This window comes from Lepidochelys kempii, chromosome 1, assembly GCF_965140285.1.
Source record: "Lepidochelys kempii isolate rLepKem1 chromosome 1, rLepKem1.hap1, whole genome shotgun sequence".
NCBI lineage: Eukaryota > Metazoa > Chordata > Testudines > Cheloniidae > Lepidochelys > Lepidochelys kempii.
In genome coordinates this window covers 343,187,756-343,214,667 of record NC_136380.1, presented here as the reverse complement: position 1 = coordinate 343,214,667, position 26,912 = coordinate 343,187,756, and the positions used below count along the sequence as shown (strand labels likewise).

At 48.5% G+C, this 26,912-nt stretch overlaps 1 protein-coding gene across 7 annotated transcripts in view; it reads left to right on the top strand.

The window, feature by feature from the left end:
• Positions 1–26,912, top strand: part of PFKFB3 (6-phosphofructo-2-kinase/fructose-2,6-biphosphatase 3) — a 101,092-nt gene that overhangs the window by 50,028 nt on the left and 24,152 nt on the right. For 2 of the 7 annotated variants that reach the window (XM_073328838.2, XM_073328843.2), the window contains exons 3-15: positions 236–332; positions 1,213–1,279; positions 1,932–2,006; positions 2,547–2,603; positions 5,606–5,730; positions 7,378–7,585; positions 7,846–7,992; positions 8,571–8,675; positions 10,302–10,431; positions 11,148–11,210; positions 11,451–11,515; positions 12,980–13,153; positions 14,481–14,503. In XM_073328838.2, coding sequence (XP_073184939.1) covers positions 236–332; positions 1,213–1,279; positions 1,932–2,006; positions 2,547–2,603; positions 5,606–5,730; positions 7,378–7,585; positions 7,846–7,992; positions 8,571–8,675; positions 10,302–10,431; positions 11,148–11,210; positions 11,451–11,515; positions 12,980–13,153; positions 14,481–14,503 — 1,336 coding nt within the window. Of the gene's footprint in view, positions 1–235; positions 333–1,212; positions 1,280–1,931; positions 2,007–2,546; positions 2,604–5,605; positions 5,731–7,377; positions 7,586–7,845; positions 7,993–8,570; positions 8,676–10,301; positions 10,432–11,147; positions 11,211–11,450; positions 11,516–12,979; positions 13,154–14,480; positions 14,504–18,977; positions 21,842–26,912 lie in introns of those variants that run through there. The other 5 variants (XM_073328842.2, XM_073328841.2, XM_073328839.2 and 2 more) reach the window with 5 other exon arrangements.

Below are 26,912 nucleotides of genomic sequence, written 5' to 3'. Positions count from 1 at the left end.
GGGCTGTTGGGCCCAGCCATGTTTGACACCCTTGTCGCTGGGATCCCTGGAGAATGTCTGCTGGAGATGCTATTTTCGTAGTGCGGGTGTTAGAGAGAGAGAGGGTTAACCCTTTTCCTGCCAGTCTCTGGATGGATTCCCGTACATACTGTCGTGCTCCTCCTGGAGCCTGCTGAGCTGTGTATGGGACATACCACCTGTCCCCTTTCCAATGCTGCCTGCCTTCACCTTGCAGTTTTCAACGTGGGAGAGTATCGCCGGGAGGCGGTGAAGCATTACAGCTCCTATGACTTCTTCCGCCCCGACAACGAGGAGGGCATGAATGTCCGGAAGTAAGTTTGCTGTTGTCTTGTTCCGTTAAGCCGCCCGTTCTCTTTGAGCCAAAATCTGCTGTAAATTGGATTTAACCCTTCCCCCTGATTTGAAGAGAATTTCTCTGGAGTTAGAGCAGTGTAACTGGAAGCACGATCCGACCCGGTCTCTTAACATTTCCCCTGCTGCCTCACCCCCACCCAGCTTCTCTGTCGGTTTCTCATTCAGGGCTTAAGCCCGGATCCTGAAAGGGATTTAGGCACTAGTTCCCTTTGATGATCTGAGCCTTCGGGCCTGATTTTTTCAGATGTGCTGAGCACCCACAGCTCCCTTTGACTTCAGCTGAACTTTTGAGGGGGCTCCGCACTTCTGAAAAGCGAGCCCTGAGAGAATCGTCCTTGGAGCCCAGGGATTCCCCCGCCCCAGGCCAGGCTATTGACGTTCCTGGTTTGTGGTTCTGTGGTGAGAAAGCGGAGTGCAGCTCCCTCTTAGCTTGTCAGAGCCACCAGAAAGTGCAAGGCCACCCACTGTCCATTGAGGTGTTGAATAATATTTAGCCTGCAGAGTGGCTGCATGTTCACAGAGCGCTATAGCTGTTATCTAACCAGGCGCTCACAGGAAATCAGGATTGGGGTCCCCATCTGCAAAATGGGCAAACCTCATGGATGTGAAGCCACTTGCCAGTGGCCTCGCGGTAAATGCCAGAACAGGGGCTTTTGGCCGCACAGCTCCGGACCGTCAATCAGGGGATGTCAGTCCTTGCACATACCAGGAGTTGTGGGTTGTGGGAAGGTTAGGAGGAGTTGGAACTTTAAGGCTTCTTCTTTAGGACCAATCCACTGGGTCTTACAAGCATCTCTAATTACTTAAGAAACACATCTCTCTCTTCCTCTGCTACAGACAATGTGCCTTAGCCGCCTTGAGAGACGTCAAGTTGTACCTGTCGGAGGAAGGTGGCCAGATCGCGGTAAGTTCAGATAGGGGTCTGCTAGTTGAAACAAGAGGCCTCTTTCCATCCTCAAAATACTCCCTTGTCAGTGTGTGCTGAGACAGTCCCCCAGTGAAACTCCATCCTGCGGCCCGTCTTCTACACACTGGAACAGTGCCTGGGGGAAGAGGCCATTCCCATCGTTACAGGACTTCAGATTCTGTTTTCCTTAGATGCTCCCATCACCACAGTATCGAGAGCCTCACAAACCTGAACAAAGTCTTCCTCACAGCTTCCCTATGAGTATTCTACCTGCTGCCTGTAGGGTGAAAACAGGCTGAGGAATTAAGTGATTTGACCAAGGCTACAAAGGAAGTTTGTGGTGGGAGAGCCAGGAACTGAACCCACAACTTCAGTGCCTTAAGACCATCCTTCCTTGCACACTCCATTAAATCCACAGGATCCCTTTTGCTCCCTTACTTGCCTTCTGAAGGTTTTTACTGCCATGGTTTTGTTCTAAGATAGAAAGGCTTAGAACTGAATACTGCCTTAAGTGATGAATTTATTACTTTTTTTTTCTGATTCTAAACCCCAGCAAATATATTGTCAAACAATATTCCCCTCTTCCCCTCCCCCGAAAGCTATTTAAATGTCCCCTGAAGATGACCGCCCTGGCATTTTTATTGTATAGGTTTTTGATGCTACCAACACAACAAGGGAGAGAAGAGGAATGGTCTTAAACTTTGCCAAAGAAAATGGGTTCAAGGTCAGTATACACCAGACTTTTATCTATCTAAGGTATTTACATGGCCTGCGTTACCATAGTATCTGAGTATCTCTCAGGCCTCACAACACCCCTTTGAGATGGGGAAGTGCTGTTTTACAGATGGGAAAACAGAGGCACAGAGAGACTTAGGCCCTAGGCCCAGGTCCTCAATTGAAAGTATTTAGTTGCCTAACTTGGGAGTGAGGAGTCTAAATACCTTTGAGGATCTGGGCCTAAGTGCTCAGGGTCGCACAGGAAGTCTGTGGTGAAGCAGGGAATTGACCCTGGGTTTCCAGAGCCCAGGGAACCAAGCATAAGAACATTTCCACCCTACTCCCCCCTAAGATCTCCAAGCCAAGGAGAATAAAATAGATGAGCTGGTGAGAGGGGAAACTTTCTGCCATATGGTGGATTAGAAAATAGTTTTGAAACAGTCTACTCCGAATTGCATGAAGTGGTTAGAGGAGACATCAGGCTGGATGTAATAAACTCCCTATGTTTCACTGCCAATCTTCAACTGGCGTTTGCCTTGTCTTCCAGGTGTTCTTCATTGAATCTGTTTGCAATGACCCATCCGTGGTTGCCACCAATGTTATGGTGAGAATGGAAAGCTATTAACTATTTCTAAATCCTGTATGTGCACAGATTGTATTTGACCCTAGCTGGTGATCTGCTTATTGTACTTCAGCGGCACTGGGATAATTTACACCAGCTGAGGATTTTTAGTTTTTATCTGTCTCGGGGCAGAAAGTGTGTAAAGACTGTCTGGCATCAGCCACTTCAGGACTATGCAAAAGCGTTTGAATACAGCCGTCACTTTCAATCTTTTCTGTGCTCCCAATCCCCGTTCTTTTAATACGTACTGCCATACCTCAGCTTTTGAACAGTCTCTTGGAGGAAGCCCTGCAGTGTGCCAGGACCCCCTCCCCCCCCGGCTATGGGGGTCTCACTGTTCCTTCAGAGAAGGCCACACTGCTTCATGGCCTCCTAGACTGAGCTACTGGGCTCCAGCAGCCCTGCTCTGCTCAGCAAGTCCAACGGAGGTAGACTCCTGGTAGAGATGTGTATTCTCTTCAAGGACTGATGCACCCCAGCTGGTATTTGCAGTACCACCCCCAAACAGCATTTTCAAAACAGAGCAGGGTTTATTAGTCAAGTGGAACACAACATTGGAAGTTCTTAGGTTAGCACAGAGAAATGAAGGTTAAAGGGTAGTCCATCCTGGTCAAGCCACAATTCACCAGCCAAGCTCTGGTGAACTCCATTTTCAAGCTCTTTCTCTCGTTGACTTCCTTCCTCAGTCCATTCCAAGCCCCGAGCTTCTTCCAGAAGCCATCTCTTATCCCCTGCTGGTCATGTCTGTCCTTTGTTCTCCAGGCAGGATCATGCTGAGTTCACAACCCCCCTGGCCGGAGCTTCCTGCTGGTGAGACTCACGTTATGAGTCACTGGAGCTTGCATTGTGTTTCTGGACCCCTTGTAGATCTGGGCTGGTTTCAGCCAGTTTCTTAATGACTCTAATTGTTCTACCCAGACAGAGGTGACACACATCTATATTTTGTAGTCTGCCCTGAGAGCGAACTTAATCCTTCTCCCACTACTTAGTAGCAATCCAAAGTATGGGGGAAACTGAGGCACACGTATGACTCATAAAAATATTACAAAATATTGCCACTTTGTCACAATAACTTAATAACAAATGTGCTTAAGTGGCTGGATTATAAATCCCGTTTTCAAAAATGACCTTGAAGCCCAAATCTCAGTGAAAGTCAGTGGGACTTAGGCTCCTAAGTCACTTCTGTGCTTTTTGAAAACTTTACTAAAGGTCTGCTATTAAACAGATGCACAAGAAAAGACAGTAACCCAGGCCTCACTGTGCATGTTTTTTTAGCTAGGGAAGAAACATTAATGGCATGCAACTTCCTTCTTGAGAAACTGTCTTTCTGATGTATTGCCCTGCCTGTGCCTGTGTCAGAAGAGGTGACCCCCTGTCTTAGGGTTGGCCAGAGCAGAGAGGGGCTTTTTTTTTGTTTCTTTAATGAAAATTCACTTTCCCTGCTAACCTGTTACGAGGCATTGTTCCAACTGCCAATCTTATCTCCAGTTATACATCACAACTTTCCAAGTCACTTTACAGCACCTCAGACTCCATTGGCTGGATGCCAAGAGTTCAAATGGTGTTTGTTCCTAGGTGACAAGGTTTTAGGGCATGGGTTTGTCTTGTATTGGTGTCTGGTGTCACCACAGATTAAGATGACTCATATCTCCCCTTTCCATAGAATTCCCTTAATGGTACTTGCTACCTACACAGTGTTGAGTTACATCCAGACAGATAAGGGTGCACCTGGGAACATCCTACACTTGAATGGGGCCCATCTTGTCACCCTCATACAAGCACAGCTCCTGTGAAGAAGTTCAGTGGGAGTTTGGTCTCCATGGGCAAAACCTTGGAGCGGACCAGATTTCTCTCTCTCTATCCTAACTCTTGATTTGGTTATTTTCCTTCTTATCTCTATGGATAGCGTACACCTTATTTTACACAAATCAATAACTTCCCTTCAAGTTAATTAATGAGGACGTGACTGGAGATAAAATTGGCTCCTACATGTATGTCAGTTTCTGCTTCACCGGACATTACAGATTAACAGTGTGTTAGTGCTCAGGTGCCATATAAGAAAATAAATTGTAGTAATGACAGCAACGACACAAGGCCCCGATCCTGCGAACAGTTCTGCACACACTTTACTTACATGAGGTGTTGCATTGGCTTCCATATTACTGACATGTGTAAGCCATTGTAGGGTCAGCGAGTTTGATGTAATTGCAACACCAACACTGTTAGCTGCAATGCCAAAGCTTGGTGCTGCAGCATCAGAAACTTAGAATAAATGTTGGATGATAACATTGTGGCCTTACCGCATGTGTCATCCAAGGATCCTAAAGCAATTCACAAATGCTAATTAATGAGGCCGGGGGAGGAAGTAAAGTACTATTACCTCCGTTACGCAGATGGGGAAACTGAGGCACAGAACATTTACATTATTTATAATGCAGTAGGTATTCATGGATTAGGACCTCATTCTGCTCCATGCTGTACAACTATCTTGCCTAAGGTCACTTGCTTCCCATGTTCCACTCTAACCACGTAGACATCACTGGTTCTCTTTACAAGTAGTTGGATGGTTTATTTTTTTCCCTTAGTATGGGTGTGTTCAGCCAACTTGTTAGGGAGCTGTGACTGTCACCGGACTCGCTTCTCTTTTCTTGGCAACAAAATATTGAGGCTAAATCACTGAGAAACACTTGAGCTGGGTAGCCTTTGATTCTGAGAGGAAATGGTAACCCAAGATACATGCTGCAGCCATGCGTTTACCCACCTTACACTTACCATTAGTTCTTACTTCTTTTATAATGCCAAAATTCCAGTTGTAAGTGGACTCTTTGTACGTGGCTCTTGGAAGGCTTTTGACACCTGATATTAGAACAGCCTGATTGTTCCAAGACATATCGTGTTTGCACTGTCATTGACTGAGATGCTAGCTTTTGTCTGTACAGAAAGCTTTCTGATGACTCACTGATTTGCTTTCTGTGTTCCTGCAGGAAGTTAAATTGTCTAGCCCAGATTATAGGGACTGCAACTCAGCAGATGCCATGGAAGACTTTATGAAGAGAATCAATTGTTACCAGGCCAGCTACCAGCCGCTTGACCCAGATAACTATGACAGGTAAGGGGTTTTGCTTTGAAAGAGCTTGGCTTGGAGGTGATTTGTCTTGGAAGAAAAGGGTAATAAAATATAGATCTGTATTTCAGTGTCTGTTTGAAAAAGTGAATTTATTAGAAGAGAGGTGGGCAAACTACGGCCCGCAGGCCACATTTGGCTCGCAGGACTGTCCTGCCTGGCCCCTGAGCTCCTGGTCCAGGAGGCTAGCCCCCGGCCCCTCCCCAGCAGCCACGCCGCCGCAGGGCAGTACTCTGGGCTGCGGGGCTGCCCTTCATGTAGGGCAGCACGGCAGCGTGTCTGGCTCTGGCCGGGCAGCGTGGCGGCCAGACATGCTGCTCTGAGCGGCATGGTAATAGGGCTGGGGCCGGGGGGTTGGATAAGGGGCAGGGAGTCCTGGGGGGCAGTCAGGGGGCAGTTGGGGGGGGGGGGCGGTCGGATAGGACAGAGGTTTGATGGGGGGCAGTCAGGGGACAGGGAGCGGGGGGGTTAGATAGGGGGTGGGGTCCCGGGGGGCAGTTGGGGTGGGAGGTCCCGGGAAGGGGCCGTCGCGGGACAAGGAGCAGGTTGGGGGGGTTGGATGGGTTGGGAGTTTTGAGGGGGGCAGACAGGGGGTGGGAAGTGGGAGGGGGCAGATAGGGGCCAGTCTGTTTGGGGAGGCACAGCCTTCTCTACCCGGCCCTTCATATAGTTTCATGCCCGGATGTGACCCTCGGGCCAAAAAGTTTGCCCACCCCTGTATTACAATAAAATTAAGAGCGAGCCCCAAGCTCTCATTCTAAACTCAAGCCTCTATTGGAGAACCAAGAAGATGTGGGCTTTTTCACCATCCTTTATGCGTTGTGGCTCCAGCATGGAACCAGAGGACCAGAACATCCTGCGGAAATTTTTACATGCAATTTCTGGGCCGACCAGAAGCAGCATGTGCTGATCTTTTGAGGCTTTCAGGCTGGTTTCCAGACCCAAGAACTTTGGAGGGGCAGCTGAGATTTGGGGTACTTCTGTGAACCTTTTGACATTATCCCATCAAAGCTCTGTAATATTGCGAGCCCTGGGAGGAAACCGTCCCCTACCGTAATCAACTCTCCAGCCAGAGCAGACACCCAGGAGGCCGTAGTCATCCTAAGTGATTCTGGATAGAGTCAGTCAGATAAATATTGCAGTGCTGCAATATTTATCTCCTCTGCATCTCCATTTGGGAACACTTTTTTTTACCATGAGTAACTCCTCCATTATCCTATGACTTTCTGCACCTGGTGTGGGGCAGCAGGTGGCTTTCTCTGGGCCTTCAGGGTTTCAGTGTAGTCAGTCATTCAGTGTGTGCTGTCAATCTCAGCTGTCCCGAGGTGTGAAAGCCACATGGGGGATGCTGCCTCATCCCAGATCTCTCGTACAATGGAGGCTTGTGCTAGCTACCAGCCGTGGGCCTGGAGTCAGAATAATCTTATTTAATCTTTTTTTAATGGAACAAGGAAAATGGAGATCACCTGGCCAGTCTCAATGTAGCAGTGGTTTCAAAGGAAAGCCTTACAGCTACCATGGAATACCCCTGCAGCAAATCCTTTTAACATGGGGATTATATCCCCTTGACATTTATTCTCGAGAGTTGCCTTTGATTCATGTTTCCACTGCTCCTTGCTGTGTTTTCCGCAGGGATGTGTCTCTGATCAAAGTGATCGATGTTGGCCGGAGGTTCCTGGTGAACAGGGTCCAGGATCACATCCAGAGCAGGATTGTCTATTACCTAATGAACATCCACGTCCAGCCACGCACCATTTATCTGTGTCGACACGGCGAGAGTGAATTCAACCTCAAAGGGAGGATTGGCGGCGACTGTGGACTCTCCAATAGGGGCAAGAAGGTAGGGGAACAATATCCCTCTTGTATTTGGGCAAGTGGGAGCAAGCCCCTGGTTGTGTAATATGCCGTGTGTGAGACAAGGTGGCATCAGATATATATACTTGGTGTAGGCCTGAATGTGTCTTCCGAATTGGCAACATTTCAGTGCACTACCGGTACCTAAATGAGCTCCTCTGAAATCAGGGGTAATTAAGCAGGACCATCTGGAAGCCCTGGGTAACAGAGGTTCAGTAACCACCCTTTGTGTTTTATCTCCTTTAGTTTGCCAGCGCATTGAACAAATTTGTTGAGGAGCAGAACTTGAAGGACCTCAAAATCTGGACCAGCCAACTCAAGAGGACAATTCAAACGGCGGAAGCCCTCAAGCTGCCCTATGAACAGTGGAAGGCGCTCAACGAAATCGATGCTGTAAGCATCTTAACTGGCTTACTAATTGCTGACTCTCACTGAGTGGAGCAGTGAGGGCACTGGCCTTCCACCTCTGCCCAAATGTCACAGTGGAAGCAAGGTTTGCCCGCTCCAACACACTGTGACCTGGCCAGCTCGGCTGGTTTTGTCCAGGAGAGGCTGGAGCTGTAATAGCGAGCATGGGAAGGGGAGGGCCAGGACCGAGGTGCGGTGGAAGTGCTAAGTGGGGGAAGCTGACTCCGTGCCTAGCTCTGACAGCCATTGCTGACATTTCCCAAGCAGTGACATCAAACCTCTCCAGAGACGTAAAGAGGCAGTATTGTTTCCCGGCCTGGTTTTGGCAGCAAATGCGGTGCTGCCAAAGAGCTTGTTAGCTTTTGTCTCTAACCTACTGATTTAACATTGCTGCCACTGGGGCCACTGTACGGCTGAATTCTTAGGGGCTCAAGTGCAGTCTATTCTCTGTGTGCAGGAGAAGGGTTTGCCGTAAGGCTGCCTGGTACCTGCATTGGTTGGCACCTGCAGCTCTGTTGTCTGAAGCCCAGTAAATAACTTTGGGGGATGTCTTGTTCCCGCAGGGTGTATGTGAAGAGATGACTTACGAAGAGATCAAGGCGCAGCACCCGGAGGAATATGCTTTACGCGATCAGGACAAGTACTATTACCGCTACCCTTCTGGAGAGGTATGTCTGCAGAGAAACCCTCTGGGACGTGACTGGTCTAAAATGCCACATACTTTCCTATCATACCCGTATACCCTTCTGCACTGCATCCAACCTAGAGGGCAGAAAAGGAATGGGTCAGTCTAGGCTTTCTGAGTGCTTTGAGTCAAAGCGGTAACTAGATGTGAGTGCTGACCCCATCTGGGCGCTTGTCAAATTTTAATGGGCTAGTTCTGATACCTTCGTCAAGTTGTTGGGTGGTCCCGTTGATTTCATCAAGACCGCTCGAGGCATAAGGTGCTGCTTAACCTGAGCAAAGGTATCTGAATCTGGCCCTATATTTAATGTAAAATAGTATCTTCCATCCCAAAGGAGTTCTCTTTACTGCCCTGCCCTAAGGCACCCTCCTGAGGCTGATGGTAGCATTTCTCCAGAGCTCTCTGCTGACTGGGGGAGTGAGCTGATGGTATGTTTTTAGCGGGTGATGAAGTGATTTGTGTTCATTGACATGGGAGTTTAGTTCAGTGCCATGGAATAAAGATAAAGATGTATGAGGAATATCCACCAGCTCCTGGAAAAATACAGGCTTGTGGATTTCAAAGTTATGGAATAGTGATGTGCGTAATATTGACTGTAGGGGCTAAAATTCCCACCAGCTACCACTCTTGTTTCTGTTCTCCAGAGTATATGGCTCTTGTAGAAAAACAAGCTTCTGAAACATAGATATTCATTATCCTCGAAAACTCCATGTAGCTTAATAAACCCTTCCAGTATCCAGTGCAGATATGAAAGCAGAAGTCTGTCTGTTGCTGAGGTTCTTTCTCCTCCCAATACCAGAGCAGAGAAGTGACCTTGTGTTTAGTGTTCTGTCATGAGATGTGGTGTGTTCATTTTAGAGAACTGCTGAAATTACTTGGAAGGGGTGGCTAATGGGCCATAGAGCCTTTTGCCACAAGTTCACCTGTTCAAATCCATATTACTCGTGACTGAAAGTCAATTCCTAGTGGGTAGATGGCCACCATGCTGGCAGTCTCTGCAGAGAAGCCAAGGACCAGATGTTCCACTGAGCCAAAACTATTTCCTGATTCGTAGAGGGTGGTCCCTATCATTCAGAGTTAAAACAGGTTGGCGGTGTGGGGGATCTCGCACTGTCTCTGCCTCCTGTACTCTGACTAGATGGAAGACCTCAGTCTGTAAGGCTGTTTGATTTAGAACCTTTCACCAAAGCTAAATTCATTTTTGAGCGGAGAGATCAAGGTTCAGAACAGATCTGCTTAAGCAGAAGGGCACAAACTCCAGGCAAACTCTAGCTGGCATTGTGGAAAGGTTGGGTGGATCTCAAATGATGGTGGTGATTCTTCTGTATAGTAGGAGAGGAGGGTTGTGAATATGTCTAGTTTAAAAGAATCCAGTAGGAGAAGGAAACACCTCTTATTACAGACCTCATGTAAAGCATCATTTCAACAGTGTTCCAGCTGCTTTTGTCCTGTAAGCCGTGGGTACAGCTCCAAACTCCAGGAGCTTTGGGGGGTTCCCTTGGTTTAAAGCATGAACTCAGTAGATGGATCAAAACGGTGGTTTTGCTTTTGACTCCTTGTAATTCCTGACTGTGCTCTGAATTTATCTCTCGCTCTACTTATTTTGCAGTCATACCAAGATCTGGTGCAGCGCCTGGAGCCAGTCATCATGGAGCTGGAGAGGCAGGAGAACGTCCTCGTGATCTGTCACCAGGCTGTGATGCGGTGCCTTCTGGCTTATTTCCTAGACAAGAGCGCGGGTATGTGACACACACCCCGGCAGTCTTAGCCGGAGGCAGTTGGGTCCCATGTTGCTTCCGGCTGCTCTACATTGGGCTGCCAGGGGAGGGCGGATGGGGGTATTTTACAGAAGCTCAGAGAGAAAGGGATTCCTTGCACACGCTCCTCCAAGGAGTTCTCGAAGTTGGATGGTGCTGGGAGTGCTGCTTGGTGCACACAGTTCTGTGTCTGCAAAGACTGGGCCATATGACGCTCGTGGTATTTTAAGTGGAATTGCACCAGCCTGAGCCCCTGCTGTATCATGCGGTGGGCTGGTCACTGAGAGTGTAGGACCTCTCCTGTGCTGCTGGTCCCTGCTCCAGCTTCTGGGCTGCTGCAGTGTCATTCCTCTGAACATCTTTTGGAACCCTGGCACCACCAAGTGAGCTCCAGGGTCGGCCTGAGGAGTCCCCAAGTTGCCGAGGAGGGGGCATTCAGTCTCCCAGTCCGGCCTACTGCTGAAGTGGGAGATTGGAACTAGCCAGGGGCGTTGGGCCAGCTGTAGAGAGGAGCCCTGGGTGGACCCTTGTTTTGCCTGTGCTTCGCGTGACCTAGGCAGTGTGCTAAGTTATACACGGGGAGTCCCACCGGCCTCTACCGAGTCGGTCCATACATCTACAAACCCATTTGCAGACGGGACTCTGCCACTTGTGCTGTCACTAACCTCCCCTCCCCCCCTTGTTTGCCCTTCCTCCAGCTGAAATGCCCTACCTGAAATGCCCCCTTCACACGGTGCTGAAGCTGACACCTGTGGCCTATGGTAAGTGGAACGTTTTCCCTTGGCGCGCTGGCTAGCGCGGTTGGGTGAAGTGTTTGCTGATGGTTACACCTTGGTTCAGGCTAGATTGTAGGCTCTTTGGGGCAGGACTGGAGCGCTCTTCCTGTGTGTTTGTACGCTGCCTAGCGCAGTGGGTCCCTGATCCTAACGGAGGCCTTTGGGCTCTACCCTAAAGTAACGAGGAACCATCAATTGCTCACGGTCTCTCGCTTCTCACTGCAGGTTGCCGAGTGGAGTCCATCTGTCTGAACGTCGAAGCGGTGAACACCCACAGAGACCAGACAGAGGTGAGTTGTGCTTTGCTTTAGATCTCTGTCACTCTCTCTCCTTCCTCCTAATGTGAGCCTGCAACAAGGACTTCAAGAGGGGCTGGGGGTTGGGGATCGCTGGGCTGGGCACCATGAGCAGCCATTTGAGAACCGGCTGCAGGAGTTGCAGGCAGATGAGGAGGCTTCAGAAATTAAAGACCCTAAAACCCCCAACCTGCCTTCAGGTGCTTCCCCTACATTCTAGAGCCCTGATCCCAAGCGCACTGAAGTCAATGGACAGACTTTCATCGGGCTTTGGATAAGGCCCTCTGACAGCCAATGAGCCTAGACTGATAAATGCCTGAGGAGGAGGCAGGGAATGATTTCTCCAGTGCCGTAGTTAGGGCTAGAGCCATCAGGCCATGTTCCTTGTTAAGCAGAAGGGGTGAGTGCGTTGTATGCTTGTGGAGGGCTAGGGGAGAGGAAGGAAAAATGTTAGCAGTCTCCTTTGGGGAGTGAGATTAATGTGCTGTGGGCATGTAAGCTAAGCAGGGTTAAGCCTGGTCAGTACGTGGCTAGGAGACCTCCAAGGAACATGTAGGTGCTATGAGCAGTGGTGCTGATGATTTAGGAGACGGCATACTTCCATGGCCTTGGCACTGAAGGCATGCTCCAGCATGGTGTTCGGGGGTGCTGTGCTGATAGATCCAATTTAAATTGTCCCCCTTTCAGGTGGCTCTTTTTTTTCTTCACTTCCTGTCCTAAACTGCATTGTAGGGTTGCCAGAAGTCAGCCTTTCCCGCCTAGAGGTGGCTGCATAGTCGGCAATGGGTGAAGCAATTCCTGGCTGGGTAGCGTAGACCAAGAGCTTCTGAATCCTTTGACAGCTGCTGTATTGTAGCAATGGGTTCTGCAGCAATAACAAGAGCTAGGCTGTGGTGATAACATAAAGCTAGACAAGCACAAATTGCTCTGGTTATTCTCCTAATATGCTGCATGGTAGCTGTCCCTCCCTTTCACACGGGAAGTGTGGGCAGTTCCAGGAAGCGGAACATCCCCTAGGTGAGCATAAGCTCTTTGCAATGGAACTTCGCTGGCTGCTCTGTCCAATTGCTGAATCAATCGCTCTCATTGGCTAGACTCGCGCCCTCCTGTGCTTCTTGCTTTTGTGCTCCCCTCTTGCCTATCTGCTTGGGTCAGCAGGAAAGATCTTGAGAAGGAGACAGAAGAGCCTTCCTGTTCTAGTCAATTATCGCTGCAAGTCGTGGCCTTTTCTGCGTAGAACCAGAAGGGTTCAGAGTATAGGGTTTTTTCCCTTGGAACGTCTCTCCTGACCTTTGTGTTGCACTTGGTGATCAGGGACATTAATGCATCAAACATGCACCATGTATGTAGATGGTTTTTTTTTTTTTTTTTGGGTGGGGAAATAGAGGAGAATTTAAAATTGCTTTTTTTCATAACTTTCGCCTTCTTTCTTTTTGTCTTTGTCTCGCTCTAATTTAGGAAGCAAAGAAGGGACCTAACCCGCTCATGAGACGTAATAGTGTTACCCCTCTAGCGAGCCCAGAGCCCACCAAAAAACCGCGCATCAACAGCTTTGACGAGCATGTGGCTTCTTCTGCTGCTGCCCTGCCAGTCTGTATGCCCCAAGAGGTGCCCACGCAGCTGCCTGGACAAGTTAGTCGAATTCTTCTTCTTCTCTTTATTGTTGTTCGCTTCTTGTCGCTTATTAATCAAAGGAGCAGCATTTGATTATTTTAATTATGCTGCTGTCTTCGAGCTGCGTTTAGTTAGTTTACCACCAGCGCCCTCCCTTCTATTAAAAGCACCTAAAATTAACTCACTCTTCAGTCTCTTGCTTCTTGGGACCCTTGGAAACCCAGAAAAATCCAAATCCAGACTGAACTGAGCAGCTGTGTTGTTGAAATTTAATATTTCTCTCTGTCCCCATTCAAGTGCCTCTGAACTCAGCTACTGTGCAAGCTTCTAAATGGGTGCCTGGTGCTGGTTTGCCCACTCGCATTCCAGATCGTTCATTGGCCTCTCCAATCCTTCCTCCTCTGGGATCTAGCTGTCCCATACTAGGTTGGAGTTTTGTTCTAGGTGCTGCAATAAAGGAGTAATTCTTGGCATTATCTGAATAATGACCTCTGGGAACCTATACCCTGGCCGCACCTGCCTCCCTTCCCATCACTCTCCCAAGAACCCCAGCCTAGCTAGAGTTGGGGCAATAGAACAGCCAATGTTGCCTTTTTGAACAGCAGCCCTAATGACCAGCTGTCACGGAGTCAAACTGGCTTTGACTCTATTGGCTGTGACTTGATTCGCAGCCTGGCCGGAACCATCTGCTGTGTACCCTTGCGCAAATCCCAAGGGGACGCGTGGGCTTGCTTGCTCTGTCCATTGTAGAGGACGGAGCTCCTCTAGGGGCATTGCTTAGTGCTGCCTTCTCCCCATGATTGCTCCTCTGATATTTAATAGAGGTCGTAAAACTCCTTCCTCCGAGTCAGTTCCCCCCACAGTTAAAGATCTGGGGTGCTGGCTACACAAGTGCCCGTAAAAGTGTGTCTCTTCAGGCTTAGAAGCGACCTTAGTTATAGATGAATAAGAGCCTGCTGCCTGGTCTGTCTGCTCTTCCTGTGCCCTGTGGTCCATGTTAATTCCCTGTTGCCCTCTCCACTGCTTTGTAGGCCAGTCCTAAAAAGTAAGGCTGCGAGTTCCTATTCTTGCAGGCTGGGATGAATTGCTGGAGATTCTGGTTGGTGGCTGCTTTGCACTAACATCTGGTTCCCAATTAGCACTAAAGGAGATGGTTAAGGAGGCCTCCAGTTTTGGTGTCCTTCATGGTACCGCTCCTTCCAATTAACCGTCTGCTCAGCTTCGACCTGAAATTGCTCTTTGGTTGGTTGCCTCTCGCTGATTTCAAATGACTCCCTTCCTACATGCACTTACTGATTACTGATGCCTCTCTTTCCATTTTCTCTATCTCTTTGTCTCCTTGCAGCCTTTACTCGGGAAGGCGTGTCTGTAAGTATCTTCTTGTGAGTTTTTCCTTTCTGTGTCTCCTACCTTCCAGCTGGCTTTGTTGTTATCTTTGTTGTTGCTGCTGCTGTGAAACTAGATTGAGTTCTGGATTTTAATTCTGTGGCTCCCAAGTCTTCCTTCATAAGGGGGAAATTCATGCATCTTTATGGGGGGGAAGATGGGGCCATCAGTGGTATTCAAACACTCAAGGGTCTTGGATCTGATACTGCTCTCCTCCTGATCTCTCTCCTCCTTTTTGTCCCCCTCCTGCGCCCTTTCCAAGCATTTGGTCAAGGACATTGGAATCTGTTAAGGATTCTCTTCAGTGCTTGTACCCTCTAATCTGGTTTGTAGTTCTGGTTTGTCCTTCCTTCCTGCCTGGGTGCTGGCTTGGCTTCCTGTTAGCTGTGACACTCCTACTTCAGTAGATGTGGTTTAGCAGTGTCTAACTAGAAGGTGGCGAGAGGGGCTGCTTTGCCTCTGGTGCAATCGGCCTCCACCCTCCCCATCCCATGTCTAGTTAAGTGCTGTTCCCTCCTGGCCAGGGACGGCTTGTATCCCTGGCTCGTGGAGAGACTCCCACACAACAGTGTTTCCACCTCCTTAGAATGCAACCAGTGGGAGCAATGTTCCCTCTCATTTTCTCCTTCCATGTGCGGAATGAATTTTATGTGCAACACCAATATCGAGGTGATGTGCGGATGCGCGCCAACTGTGCAAACAAAAAACCTGAATTGCTGATCGGACTTAGCAGCTTTTTGTACCCTTCCACTAAAGGGTTGCTGTTGCTGAAGCTGCATCTGCAGTTGACCTTGCTATGTATTCATTCTCAATAATCTATATATTATGTATTACTTTTTGCTAAAAAGTAATGCAGGGCCTTGTATCGTTTTCTGTTACAAGTGCTATGTAGATAACTGCCATTTAGCATTTGAATTGTCAGAGTTTTCTAATTTGCAAGATTATATTATAACACTTTCTGCTAGGGAATCAGATCATGGCTTTGTCAGTAATTGAATAGGACAACACTGAATCTTTTCCTGTGCCTCTGGATATATTGAATATGTCAAGGCACCAAATCCTGTTACCCTTCTGTATAACCCAGCCAAACCGGTGTGGGTCTACTGCAGAAACAGTGGGCAGGCAGCAGTGGGGAGGGGTGTCTAGCCCTGCACACCCCAAGCTCCCCACTGCTCCCATCCACCCCCTATAACCCCCACCTCACCTTACACAGCCTCTTCGGGATCCAGGCCCACCTTTTGCTGCACGTCTGCACGGCTCCACTAATTTGGTGCGCGGCCCTTGATGCCCTCTTTTGCGGTTGCCCAGACGCGCACCTTAGAGGAAACACAAAGTGTGAGGTTGCACCAATTGAGCTTCCTGGGGAGGGTCCTGCTTCATGTTGCTCCCCTCACCCTAGAAGGATTTTATCTCCTGTCTCAAAGGAGGCTGTTTAGACTTTGGCTGGGAGCTGTCGGGTCATGGTGTCCATCTACCTACAAAACTGTGACAAGCAAATCGGGATTCGAGGCTTCTGGGGAATAGAGTATCCATGTTGGCTTGGGGATAGTAGACAATAAAGTAGACCCCTCCAGCTATGGTCAAGAATATGATTCTTGACATTGTTGTATCTGTGCTTTGAATGACTGCCCCTAACTCCTGCTGCTTTTATACTCCATACTGCGTGGCTTTCTACAGATCAGTTGCAGAATAACCGAATGTTAGTTAGAGGGAGCCTAATTGGCACATACTGGTGCTCTGTAGTCTGCCAGGGGACAGGTACAGCGTAATGGTGAGAAGGCATCAGTTCATCATCTTACTCACTGACTGGATCAGCCTGAGTCATAGTTAATGTTGCATCTCTGTCCTTGTTGTTTTCAGGATGCTGGGATTTGCTGTTAACTAAAATGAGCAGTAGCAGAGGCAGAATTCAGTTATGCTTGAACACACTGACGAACCTCATTAATTCTTATCATCTCCCTCTCATCTTGTGATAGTCTAGCTAAAATATCAAATCTAATAGCCTCTGTGTTGTTGGGAAAGAGAATAGGTCACGTTAGCAAACCTGGGCATGACATTTTGAAAGATTCTCGTTTGTGGGCAGCTCAGCTCTTGTATGTTAAAGGACAAATGCAGGCTTGTCTTGATTTATGTTGATTTGTCTACATGGCATGCACGGCTGCTTTTTCCTTTCCTTACTGCTTGTGAGGGTGCTTCTTAATATTGTCCACGTTGTAATCAAAAGGCACCGAACAGCTTGATGCTGACCGTGCCACTGAAAATGCCCCCTCTGAAGCAGAGGTTCAAAACCTTTTTGGGACAGCTAGCTCAGTTTGCCAGGCCAAGAACTCTGCTGAACCAGCCGATGCTCTCCAAGTTCTGACAGTAGTTGCAAGACTAAAGCTTAGGGCAGACCAGACTCCATTGTGGCTTGGAGCTTGCCTTGCTGACTGGCTGGTGGCACCTTTTATGCTTAGGTTCCTCTTCCCTACCTTAAAGGAGCTAAGGCATTCAGGCCAAATTCAGAGGTGATGTGTAACTGGCATGTTCATCCAATCCCATTTTAGGCTGACTTAGACATGTGTCTATCATCATACACCCTCCTCCGTGATCCAAATCTCTATGAGCATCTAAGTGGCCGCCTTAGCAGCTAGAAGAGAGGGCAACTTGCACGAATCAGTCAACCCTGACTTTTACCCCTATTTGGGGATATATGTTACGCTAATGTACACTCCCTGACTCATTTTGTTCGTGGGTGTAAGTAGGTCTGTGGTGGAGTTGAGGGCAGGTGCTCAGCTGATGTAAATGTGTCGCAGCGCCATTGAGAATCAGTGGAACTCTGACCACTTACCCCCGTTGCGGATCTCGGAGCAGCTAATGTCCCTTCCTTCCGACTCTAGCTCCCAGAGCCTGAAGCATCAGTGGCTGGGAACCACCATCCTAGTATGGATTGGATTCTTTGTTGTTAATAGGATTATATGTAACCTAGAAAGCAGGCAAGAAATAAGATCACATACCAGCAGCCTAGCACTTTTGCTGGGAATAGACTGTAGTAAGTGCTCATCACTGTAGGATCTAGGCACTGGGGAGCAAATGTGGAGGTCAGCTGTTGCCTTTTGACTATAATGGTGGTGTGTGCGTGTGTGTGTGTGGGGTCTTTTTATTTGTTTTGATCCTGAATGAACTTTTATTAAATCAAATTTAAAGTCTCTTCCCCTCCTCTCCCCTTCTCTCTTTCCCCTTCACTTTTCACGCTTAAAGACGAACTGTGTATCACTTCCTTAAAGTTTTCTCTTTACTAATATTTCCAAGGTAAATGGCTCAATGCATGCTCTGGCTTCCCTAACCTGACCCTGTCTCTGTGGATAGCAGTGAGAGCATCTCAACCCACTTCTGTATCTTGGTCCATGCTATAAACCCAGCCAGGACTGAGATTTCTGTTGAGAAACTGGTCTCTTCCCCCTTTTCCCCTCCCTGGGATGTTGTGACGTGGATAACTTGCCAATCGCAACAAACCTTCATGTCCCATATCTAGTGGGGGGCTGCTCAGTGTTGTGACCACTGCAGAGGGTGTCAGTCTTGCATTGTGACTAGTGTGTTTAGCTGTTGAAACTTGCATCCTTTTCACCTCTTTGGCATGGATTAGAAAATGCTTTTCTAGTTGACGTTGGTGTTCACTGGATGTCTTTGCAACAGCAGCTCTGAAGAGCTACAGTTGAGGTCTATAGCTGGATGGTGTCTAGACTTGAGCAGCAATGGAAGGCCCTAGTGCTTTTTAAAGACAGTATTGGGGCAAGTGAAAAGTCTGGAGATCTTAATCTGTAGTTCACGGTGAGGCAGACTATGGGAAGCCAAGGTCCTTTCCTCAGCTGGAGCAGCCAGTGTGTTCATGTCTCATTCAGCCATTGTGCAGGATAGCGCTTAGCATAGCTTTGCTGACATGAGAACTGGTGGTTCAGCTTTACTAGTGCAAATTACTGAGGGTTCCAGTATGTGCTAGGAGGTCTGGAGAAACAAAGGAAGACCCAGAGCCCGAGTCTCCACCCTTGTGTATTCATTTATGCCTGTGCAGAGTGGGTACCATTTCACATCCACGCTGCACTGGTGTTGATTACTCTGCAGTACAGAATCTGGCATATAGTCCCTGCCCTGAGGCACTTACTGTCTAAATACAGACATGACATAAGCGAGGGCCATGAACACAAACAATAGAGGGCCAAGGGTTAGAGGCAGGCGGCATGCTGATGAAAATCTCCTCTGCTGCTTTTTTGTTTTTTAATCATGGCCGTTCCCTCAGTGGGCATTGTCTGACCTGCCTCCCTAGTAGATGCTTTTGCAGTGATTTCTACGGTGGCTCTGTTAGCCTTCCCTTCCCCATGTCCCATCTGCATGTACAGGATGCTGCTGTGTTTCTTGCTGTTTGGTTTCCGAGTTACAGGGCAAATCCAACCCCTGCTTTGCTTTGTTTCTTTGCAAGAACATGAACAGCTCCCAGAAGCAATCGTGATTTCTTCAGGGCCGTTGGAAGCCTACAGATGATGCCGACCCCATTTCATCGTCATTTCTGATGTTTGCTTGTATCGTACTCCTCCATTCAACTCAAGGTTGCCCCTTGGCTGCTTCTACCACAGCTGTTCATCTGCTGACTGGACTGGATTGAGCTGGGGGAGGGGAGAGAGAGAAGAGCTCATCAGCCTGGAAAAAGTGGATTCAACAACAGATCCATAGGCCATCTCTGTTTGTGTCTCCTTGGGTGTTTGATATATCTTAGCAAGCTGTAAAGTGCTTCCAGTGCACTGAGTTTCTGGACTTTTTTTTTTTGTGTATAAGTGACATGACCTTGCAGGGATGGCTGGTACTGCCCCGTCTCCTCCCGTTCATGTGTGTTTATATGTGGAGGAGGCAGGGTGAGCAGAGAAATGCAAAAGGGGAGGGGTGTCTTTAACTCCTCCATGCACCGGACACTCCTTATTGGTACCAGCGATGGCCTGTGACACGCACGCAGCCAGTCTCTTCAGGGCATGTGACCTGACGGCAGAGACAGTTGGGCAACATCTTTGGCTGTTCAAGCAGAAATCTACGGCCGCTTTTAACAAAACAATTCTACAGCTCTGTAAATATCAGAGGGATCTGCCGAGTGTGTACGTCTGCTTCTGAAACAAATGGAATCTGCATTTAGCCTCGACCTGAGATGCGCTGCCTGAGGGGAGATGGTTTGAGCCACTTGCTGACTTGACATGGCAGTGAGGCTTGGATTGGGGGGAAAGCCCCACTCTGCTGTTGTTTGGATGAGGTTGGGGGAGGGGAGGAGTACAGGCCTATGTGACCCAAGAGGCGTTTCCTTGTAATTAATCTCCGCACCCTCTACTTCCCAGAGGTTTTTACCCTGTGCTTGAGCAGGATTTACTGTTGTAAAGTAGCTGGCTAGGCTAGGTTAGGTGGGTTTGGCAGACACACAACCCTCTTGGGATTGCATGGAGGTCTGTCTGTGAAGAGCAAGTTTTTGTGTGTGTGTGGAAAAATCCACAATCAGAGGCATTTAAACAATAGTTTCTTTTTATAAACTGCTTGTTTTTGCACTTTACATGTGGCAGGGGTGTGCTCCCCCCCCATCCTGCCTCTTACAGATGAAGCTGAGATACTTGGATGCTGTACTGCGTGAGCTGAAAGATGAAGACTGCAAAGCAGTGGGTAGTTACAGTGTTAGCTGTGGAGAGGGGAGCAGGGTGGGTGTGAGGTACTAATTTATGGACTAGTTGTAGGGACTGGCCAACTTCCAGTTGTTCCGTATGCGAGTCTCTTCTTGGCCGTCTGTTCTGTGCTTCAAGTTAAGGGATTTAAACCCAAGAATAACCACTACTGTGTCATTTGTGCAGAAGTTTGTGTGCCCGTGTGCGCTTGTATTATCCTTGTACAGCATTTTCTCCAGCCCAGCCTCACTCCAGAAACGGGGAGAGGAGGAGAATATTGAAGTAGTGTCTCATTTTTCCTTGGCCTGCCAAGCCCTAAATCTTGGCTAGTCCCCGTGCTCTCTTTTGACCCCGCCGCACGCTCTCTCCGGTGCGCGAGTGCTGAGCCAAAAAGCCGAGTGGAGCTCAAGCAATACATTTATTGTCTTAACGGTTTAAAGTGCAAAGGAGGGACCCTATAGTCCATTAGCAAAGTGGGCGGGGTCCTGAGCTGTCAGCATTGTACTGGGGAGTTCTCCATTCTCGTTCATTTTATTTCTTTGTATTCATTCTTGCTTCAGGTAACGGTTAGTCGGTGAGGTTCCTGCAGATGGGAGCAGAAAGGCTCTGGTGGAATGTGGTTATTTCTTTGGAAAGGTGAACCGCAGTGCCTAGTGCTTTAGTCTTGCACAGTGAAAATGCTTTGTACATTTGTACCTTTTAAAGCAGCACCAGGGAAGGGCTGGTAGCGGCTCTCTCAGCCCATATCCGACCATTGAAGATATTTTTATTGGTGATCTGCCAATGTGAGGTTTGTTTATATGCAGCTATTCTTGTAATGATGAAGTGGAAGATTTTTGTTTTTGAATAGCTGATAAATCCAGAGTTCCCTTTTTGCCTGCGTGTTTTATGTCTGCTATTTAGTTTCATTCGTTTTAGAGAGACTAATTTTTAGAGCGTGAGTGACCTATCTTTTGAACTGCTTCCTGAGGAGCTTAACTTTCTCCCCCTGCTACGGAAAGATAACGCAGCAAACGCAAACATTAGGGCCCGTGATCCATTTTACACACACCCAAATTTCAAAACAAACTTTATCTCCGGTTCTGAAAATAACTTCATATTGGTGGGGCCTACAAAAAATAATGTTAATCTGTCTGAAAAGGAGTATGTTTACTTGAAAGGGAAAGTGGTGGAATATCGCTTGAAACCAATCTCCCGATGCAAAGAGGAGGGAGTTAGGCGAGCAAAGGGGCTTCCTGGGGTTGGTTCTCTGTCCATCGTGTTCCCCTGGAAACCTGACACCAATTCTAGAGCAAATATTGGGCATGGGCCGTGCCATTATAAGACAGGGTGGGTGGGCAGAAGGGGCTACTTGGACCACACCAGTGACTTCGTTTGTTTGTTTGTTTTGTGAGACTTGAATTTATTTTTTTATAATTTTGATAGCGAAGTGCTGTTTATTTATTTAATGTATACTGCAGAGCTTGGAGAGAAGGGTAGGTCTTTTGGGGTTTATTTTATTTTGACTTGTGATATGTTACTTGTATTCTGTATATATGTCTGGAATAATTGCCTGAGATGAAAGCTGTGCCAGTTTAAGAACAGGGTATGCCTTTCAGAGATTTGTATATTTTGCAGTTGCTGGACCAATAAAATACCTTGTTGAAATATACATGGGCGTGAACCTTCCTTTGGCAACGGTATTCTTCTCATTCATGGTTTCCCTGCTGTGCCTAGCGCACTGACAAGCACCTCTTGAATACAAATAATGTTACTGTACGCGGGTAAGGCTGTTTCATTGCTGTATAGTCTTGGGACCCTATGGGGTGGGAGGGTCTCCCAAGCCCAGAAGTCTACCCAGAAATGAAACAGCCCTGCAGTCCTAGCCCCGCAAGCCCCAGTCAGCTGGCAAGGGCCAAGTGCAGCTTTTTCTCTGCTGTGTAGACACCCTGAGTCAGTCACTTCTGGGTGGGAGAGTGGCAGGCACCCAGCATACTGCAGAACGGTGGGAGTAGTGGTCACAGCCAGGGGCCAAATCCAGCTCATGTTTGGAAAACTTCTGTGGAACCCTTAGCACCCACGCTGCTCAGAACTTTCAAAGGAGGGTGTCCAAAGTTAGGCAGATCTTAAAAATCAGACCACTTCTACTTCGGTGTCGAAGATTTCCAGTGCAGTTGATGGAAGCTACCGATATACAGCACCTTTGTCAATTGGCCCACTTTTATTTAGCTTAAAGTGCAATAGAAACTCCCTGTAAAACAGAAGTGGTCTTGCTATTAGGGGCCTGCCACTGGTGTGCTTGGTACTGTAGGAGATAAAAATACACAGCCCTTGCCCCTAAAAATGTCACAGTCTGGATGGACATCCCCATGCACTGGAAGAGCAGGAAGAAAATTCAGTCATGCAGCTTTCCTAGTGGGTACAGTACATGCCTACTCTGGATTTAAGAGACCGTCAGACCTACGGGGTTCATTTCTCAGTTGAATAACTAGGACTCACGGCTTAATGGCCCCAGCCTCTTTAAAGACCAGTCGCACCCCTTGCGCTGCAGGTTTGAATGTGAAATGGATTTAATAGTTGCCATCGAGCATGTATTCAAAGGTGGCTAAAGTTTTTAACTCAAGCCCTCTTTTCTCTTTCCTTGCTAAAAGCAGACAGAGGACTGGCACGCAGTTTTCTTTGGAGACCATCAGCCAAACCAAAAGAGAGCAGGAAAACCGGGAGAGAGTTTTGCTGGTTAACTCCCCTGCAAGGGCTTTTACTGCCTCAGCAGAACAGTAACCAAAGAATACTTTGTTTCTCTGAGGCGATACCTCCCCATCAAGGGCTTAGTTCTGCTCCCACTGACATCGATTGGCAAACCTCCCTCGTTACTTTGAATGGGAGAGGTTCAGATCCTTAGCTGCTATTACAGAGGGGCCTGAGCAGCCAAGTTCTGGTTCCAGCTTCCCCACAATGTGGGAGCCAGTTGCAAAGGTTGGATGTGGCTATGAATGTCTCCACAGTCCAGAAGGGTTTGGACCCAGCTGGTTCGGGCTCATCTCTGTTAATTAACCCTTTGTCTGACACAGCACTGGCCCCTCCTATACCTTCGAGGTGGTGCACCCATAAATAGGCTTTGCAGACGGGGTTAGTTCAAGTCAGGCTTCACCCTCTGCCCCATCCCAACTGGGCTGGTTTAGAGCAGCTCTAACCTCGCTCTTTGTGATGGGCCAAGTTGCAACATGTTGATGCTTTGGCTGTAGTTTAAATCTCTGAACTTTTGGAGGGTTCTGCATTTTATAAACCCCTGCTCCATCCCCGCTCCAGAACACACCACAGCTACAGGCATGGATTATGGCAATCCAGGGTCCTAGGCACACTGCAACACAAATCTGCCTGTGGCTTCACTCCTGCACTGTGGCCATCCCCCCCCCCCCGTCTTGGGGGGGTGGTGGTGGTAGGATGAGCAGCATGCGGGGGAGGGAATCCTCCCTGAGGGGTAGCAGTAAGGTCCCCACTCAGGCTGCTGCCTCCTCTGCTTCTATCTGCTTGGCTGGCCTGGGCTGGGTCTGCGGCAAAACGTCCCAGCAGAGGATCGTGCGTGGTGCTTTGTGTCATGTTTTCTAAGATCCTTGGTGTCCTCCTAGCCTGCTCCTGTTGGTGGGGGAAGCAATTGGGTGATTGCTTCTCTCCCCACTTCCTGTTTTCATGGGCCAGAGACTGGCAGGGACTAGCTCCCAGAATTCCCCTTCAACAAATGGTTAGTGAGCTGTTCTCCATGAATTTTTGTTTGCTTGTTGAGGAGCCAATTGACAGGCCTACTTCCTACTCCAACTCTCGTGGGAGGCAGGTGACTTGTCCAGCCCCTGCTCCTAACCTTACGACTGTAGCAACAGCATCCAGAAACTCACTGGACAAGACTTCCCAGAGTGCACTGCTGCAGGACAAAACCCTTACAATCAGAGCCCCACAGGGCACTGGGTCATTTACAGATCCTCAACCGGGATAAACTGAAGTCAATAGAGCTGTGTCAGGGGAGCTGTGTGGATTCACACAAGCTGAGGATCTGGGACCCAGTTTCTGCTGAAGAAATCTAGCCACTAGGCCTCATAGCCAGCCCCCAAACCAGTGCAAGGCGGGAGCAGGCCAGTCAGTCACCTTTGGAAGAAGCCAGAAGGAAGGGGTCGAGACAGCTGCTCCTGCAGCTGAGGAGGGGATGGGGGTGGAGATGGAGAGTCAGCCTAGCTGCCAGCCTAGGAAAAACCCAGAAGTCGTGAAAAAGAGGCAATCCCAATGTTTCCGCCCCATGAGGGTCCATGGTCTGGTGGGGGGTGTCTGAGCCATAGGAAAGGGGGTTCCTCCTGGTTGGATAAGTGTCCAAACTTTGGAATGCTCCTCTAAAGCTAACCCTGAACCTTGCTCATTTATTCATGGTCACGGGCCGCAGCATTCCAGGTGGAGTTTACAATCCAGGCATACTTTCCTTGTTTTCTCTAATCAAGGCAGTTCTCATCTCGAGGCTGTGGACCCTCCTGGGGTGGGAACATGGGTGCACTGCAGAAACACCACCACCAAGGGCTAAACTATGCTCTTCCTTGCCTCCATTAAGCTCAGGGGAGCTGCTGTGGATTTACTCTGAGGTAATGGAGGGCAAAATCTGCCCCCAAGTGATAAACTCCTTGGGCCGGATGGTCAGCTGGTGTGAATCAGCGTAGCACCATCAAAGTTAATGAAGCTAAGTCAGTTTTCACCAGCTGAGGAGCTGGCCTCTTGCATAGAAGCCTAAACAGGCCCAGAGACCAAACTCCCCAATAGACACCAACCCTCCAAGCAGGTTTGAAGCACCTTTGCAGAAGGTGAAATGGGGATGGCGGGGAACTTGCCACTGTTACCCGTTCTGTGGTCTCCAGCTTGGGACACCAATGGCTTTCACTGTCACTGTGTTTGAGATATTAAATGTTTAAATACATATGGAGCTCAACATTTATGTCTGCATTATTTGGAGGGGGCTAAAAAAAAAAAAACTCGCTCGTATGTGTTACCCAAAGCTAATAATAGCCGTTAGCCACAACATATGAGCACGCTGCCTCCCCTGTTTACCAGACGAGCAGGAGCTGTGCAGAAAGTCCAGATAGCATTGACCTTGCTCTGCTTACCCAGATAAGAAGCTTGCTTGCATAAGCACAACTTGGATCAAGGTATTTTCAAGGCTATCAGGAAATTCCTGCTGCCCTGAAGTCTCTGGTGCATCAAGATCCGCGTTACACCGGTCACTGCCCGTCATGCATGTTAAGGTTCTTGAGACACGTGTGACAGCATCGGCAACCAATTTCTGCCTGTGCCAATGGGATTATTCCAACAGTGCCCAACTCATGAGGAAGCCACCGTAGAAAGGTCTATGTGTTAACCCCATGGTGGCTGGAGATTCCGGTGCCAGCCAGGGATCTAGTTCTGTGACTGGAGGATACATGCCCTGTTGGCTGTAAAGCAAGTCATCTACTCAGGAAGGAGAAAAGGGCCACCCGAGCGTCTCATATTGTATCCTAGATACGCTACATCCTGTGGGTAACAGCTTCTGAGATTTGCATGCTACAGTGGTAGGTGCAGGAGAGAGAACTTTTGGGGCACAGACTTGGTTTAAAGGGGCTAATCCTTGCTCAGGTCTCGACCAATCAGGATCCTTACCTGTGCTATGGAACAGAATGCACAGCAGCGATAGCTCCTGAGTGTCACACCCCCTCAGGAGGCCTCTGCATCTCTCATAAACTCTTCCTGCATCCTCTTTCCTGTTGCTCCAGCCCCACCACGTAAAGGTCAAGCATTTCCACTGCCATCACTGGGTGGAGAGGCCTTGGAGATCAATGGGAGTTAGGTAGAGTACCTTTGTGAATCCCACCCCTGGGACCTGTCATGGCTGCTCTTTCGTATAAGACTCAGGGATGCAGCAGGAGAGTTGCCAGTATATTCTCCTGGTAATCTCTCTTGCGTGGTCTCGATTGTTTGCTGGAATATTGCTCCAGTATTGACTCTTGCTTCCAGGACCAGTCCTGCCAGTTAACTCGGTGCCTCGAATGTGGGCAGGAAGTGGAAGGGACGTGATCACAACGGAACTGGACTGAATATTGTTGGAAGTATTGGTGAGGTCCTCGCCAACCTCTGTTCAGAACAGTCATCTCAAAAGAGTCCTCTTACCAAGGTGCTTTGGTCTGGCCTGAGAGCCCTCAGCTCCTGCACATGGGGAGCACACGGGTGTGTTATGAAGCATCCAGCCCCCTCGCTCCCCTGACTCGTTTCTTTGTGCGGTACATTTTGTACCTTTGCAAAGAGGAGACGTTCCTCCAGGCAGAGCAGCTTTAAAGGTTACTCTTGACAGGAGGCTCATTTCTCTGCTCTTACAATCTCATCCTCGCCCATTCACCAGTCTCTGCAAGCTGCATCTGCAGTAGCAAAGTCACGGAACTTGTGGGTGCTACGACAGCAGAGATCCCAGCTGAGCCAGTTCTGCAAGGCGTCACAGCAAGTAGAGCTACGTTTGTATAACACGGGAAAGGATAAAATCAAAGGAGTGAACCTTTATGGTGCAACAACATCCATGGTACACCCACATCTTGAATACCGTGAGCAGATGTGGTTGCCCCATCTCAAAAGAGATATATTGGAATTGGAAAAGGTTCAGAAAAGGGCAACAAAGATGATTAGGGGTATGGAAAGGCTTCCATATGAGGAGAGATTAATAAGACTGGGACTTTTCAGCTTGGAAA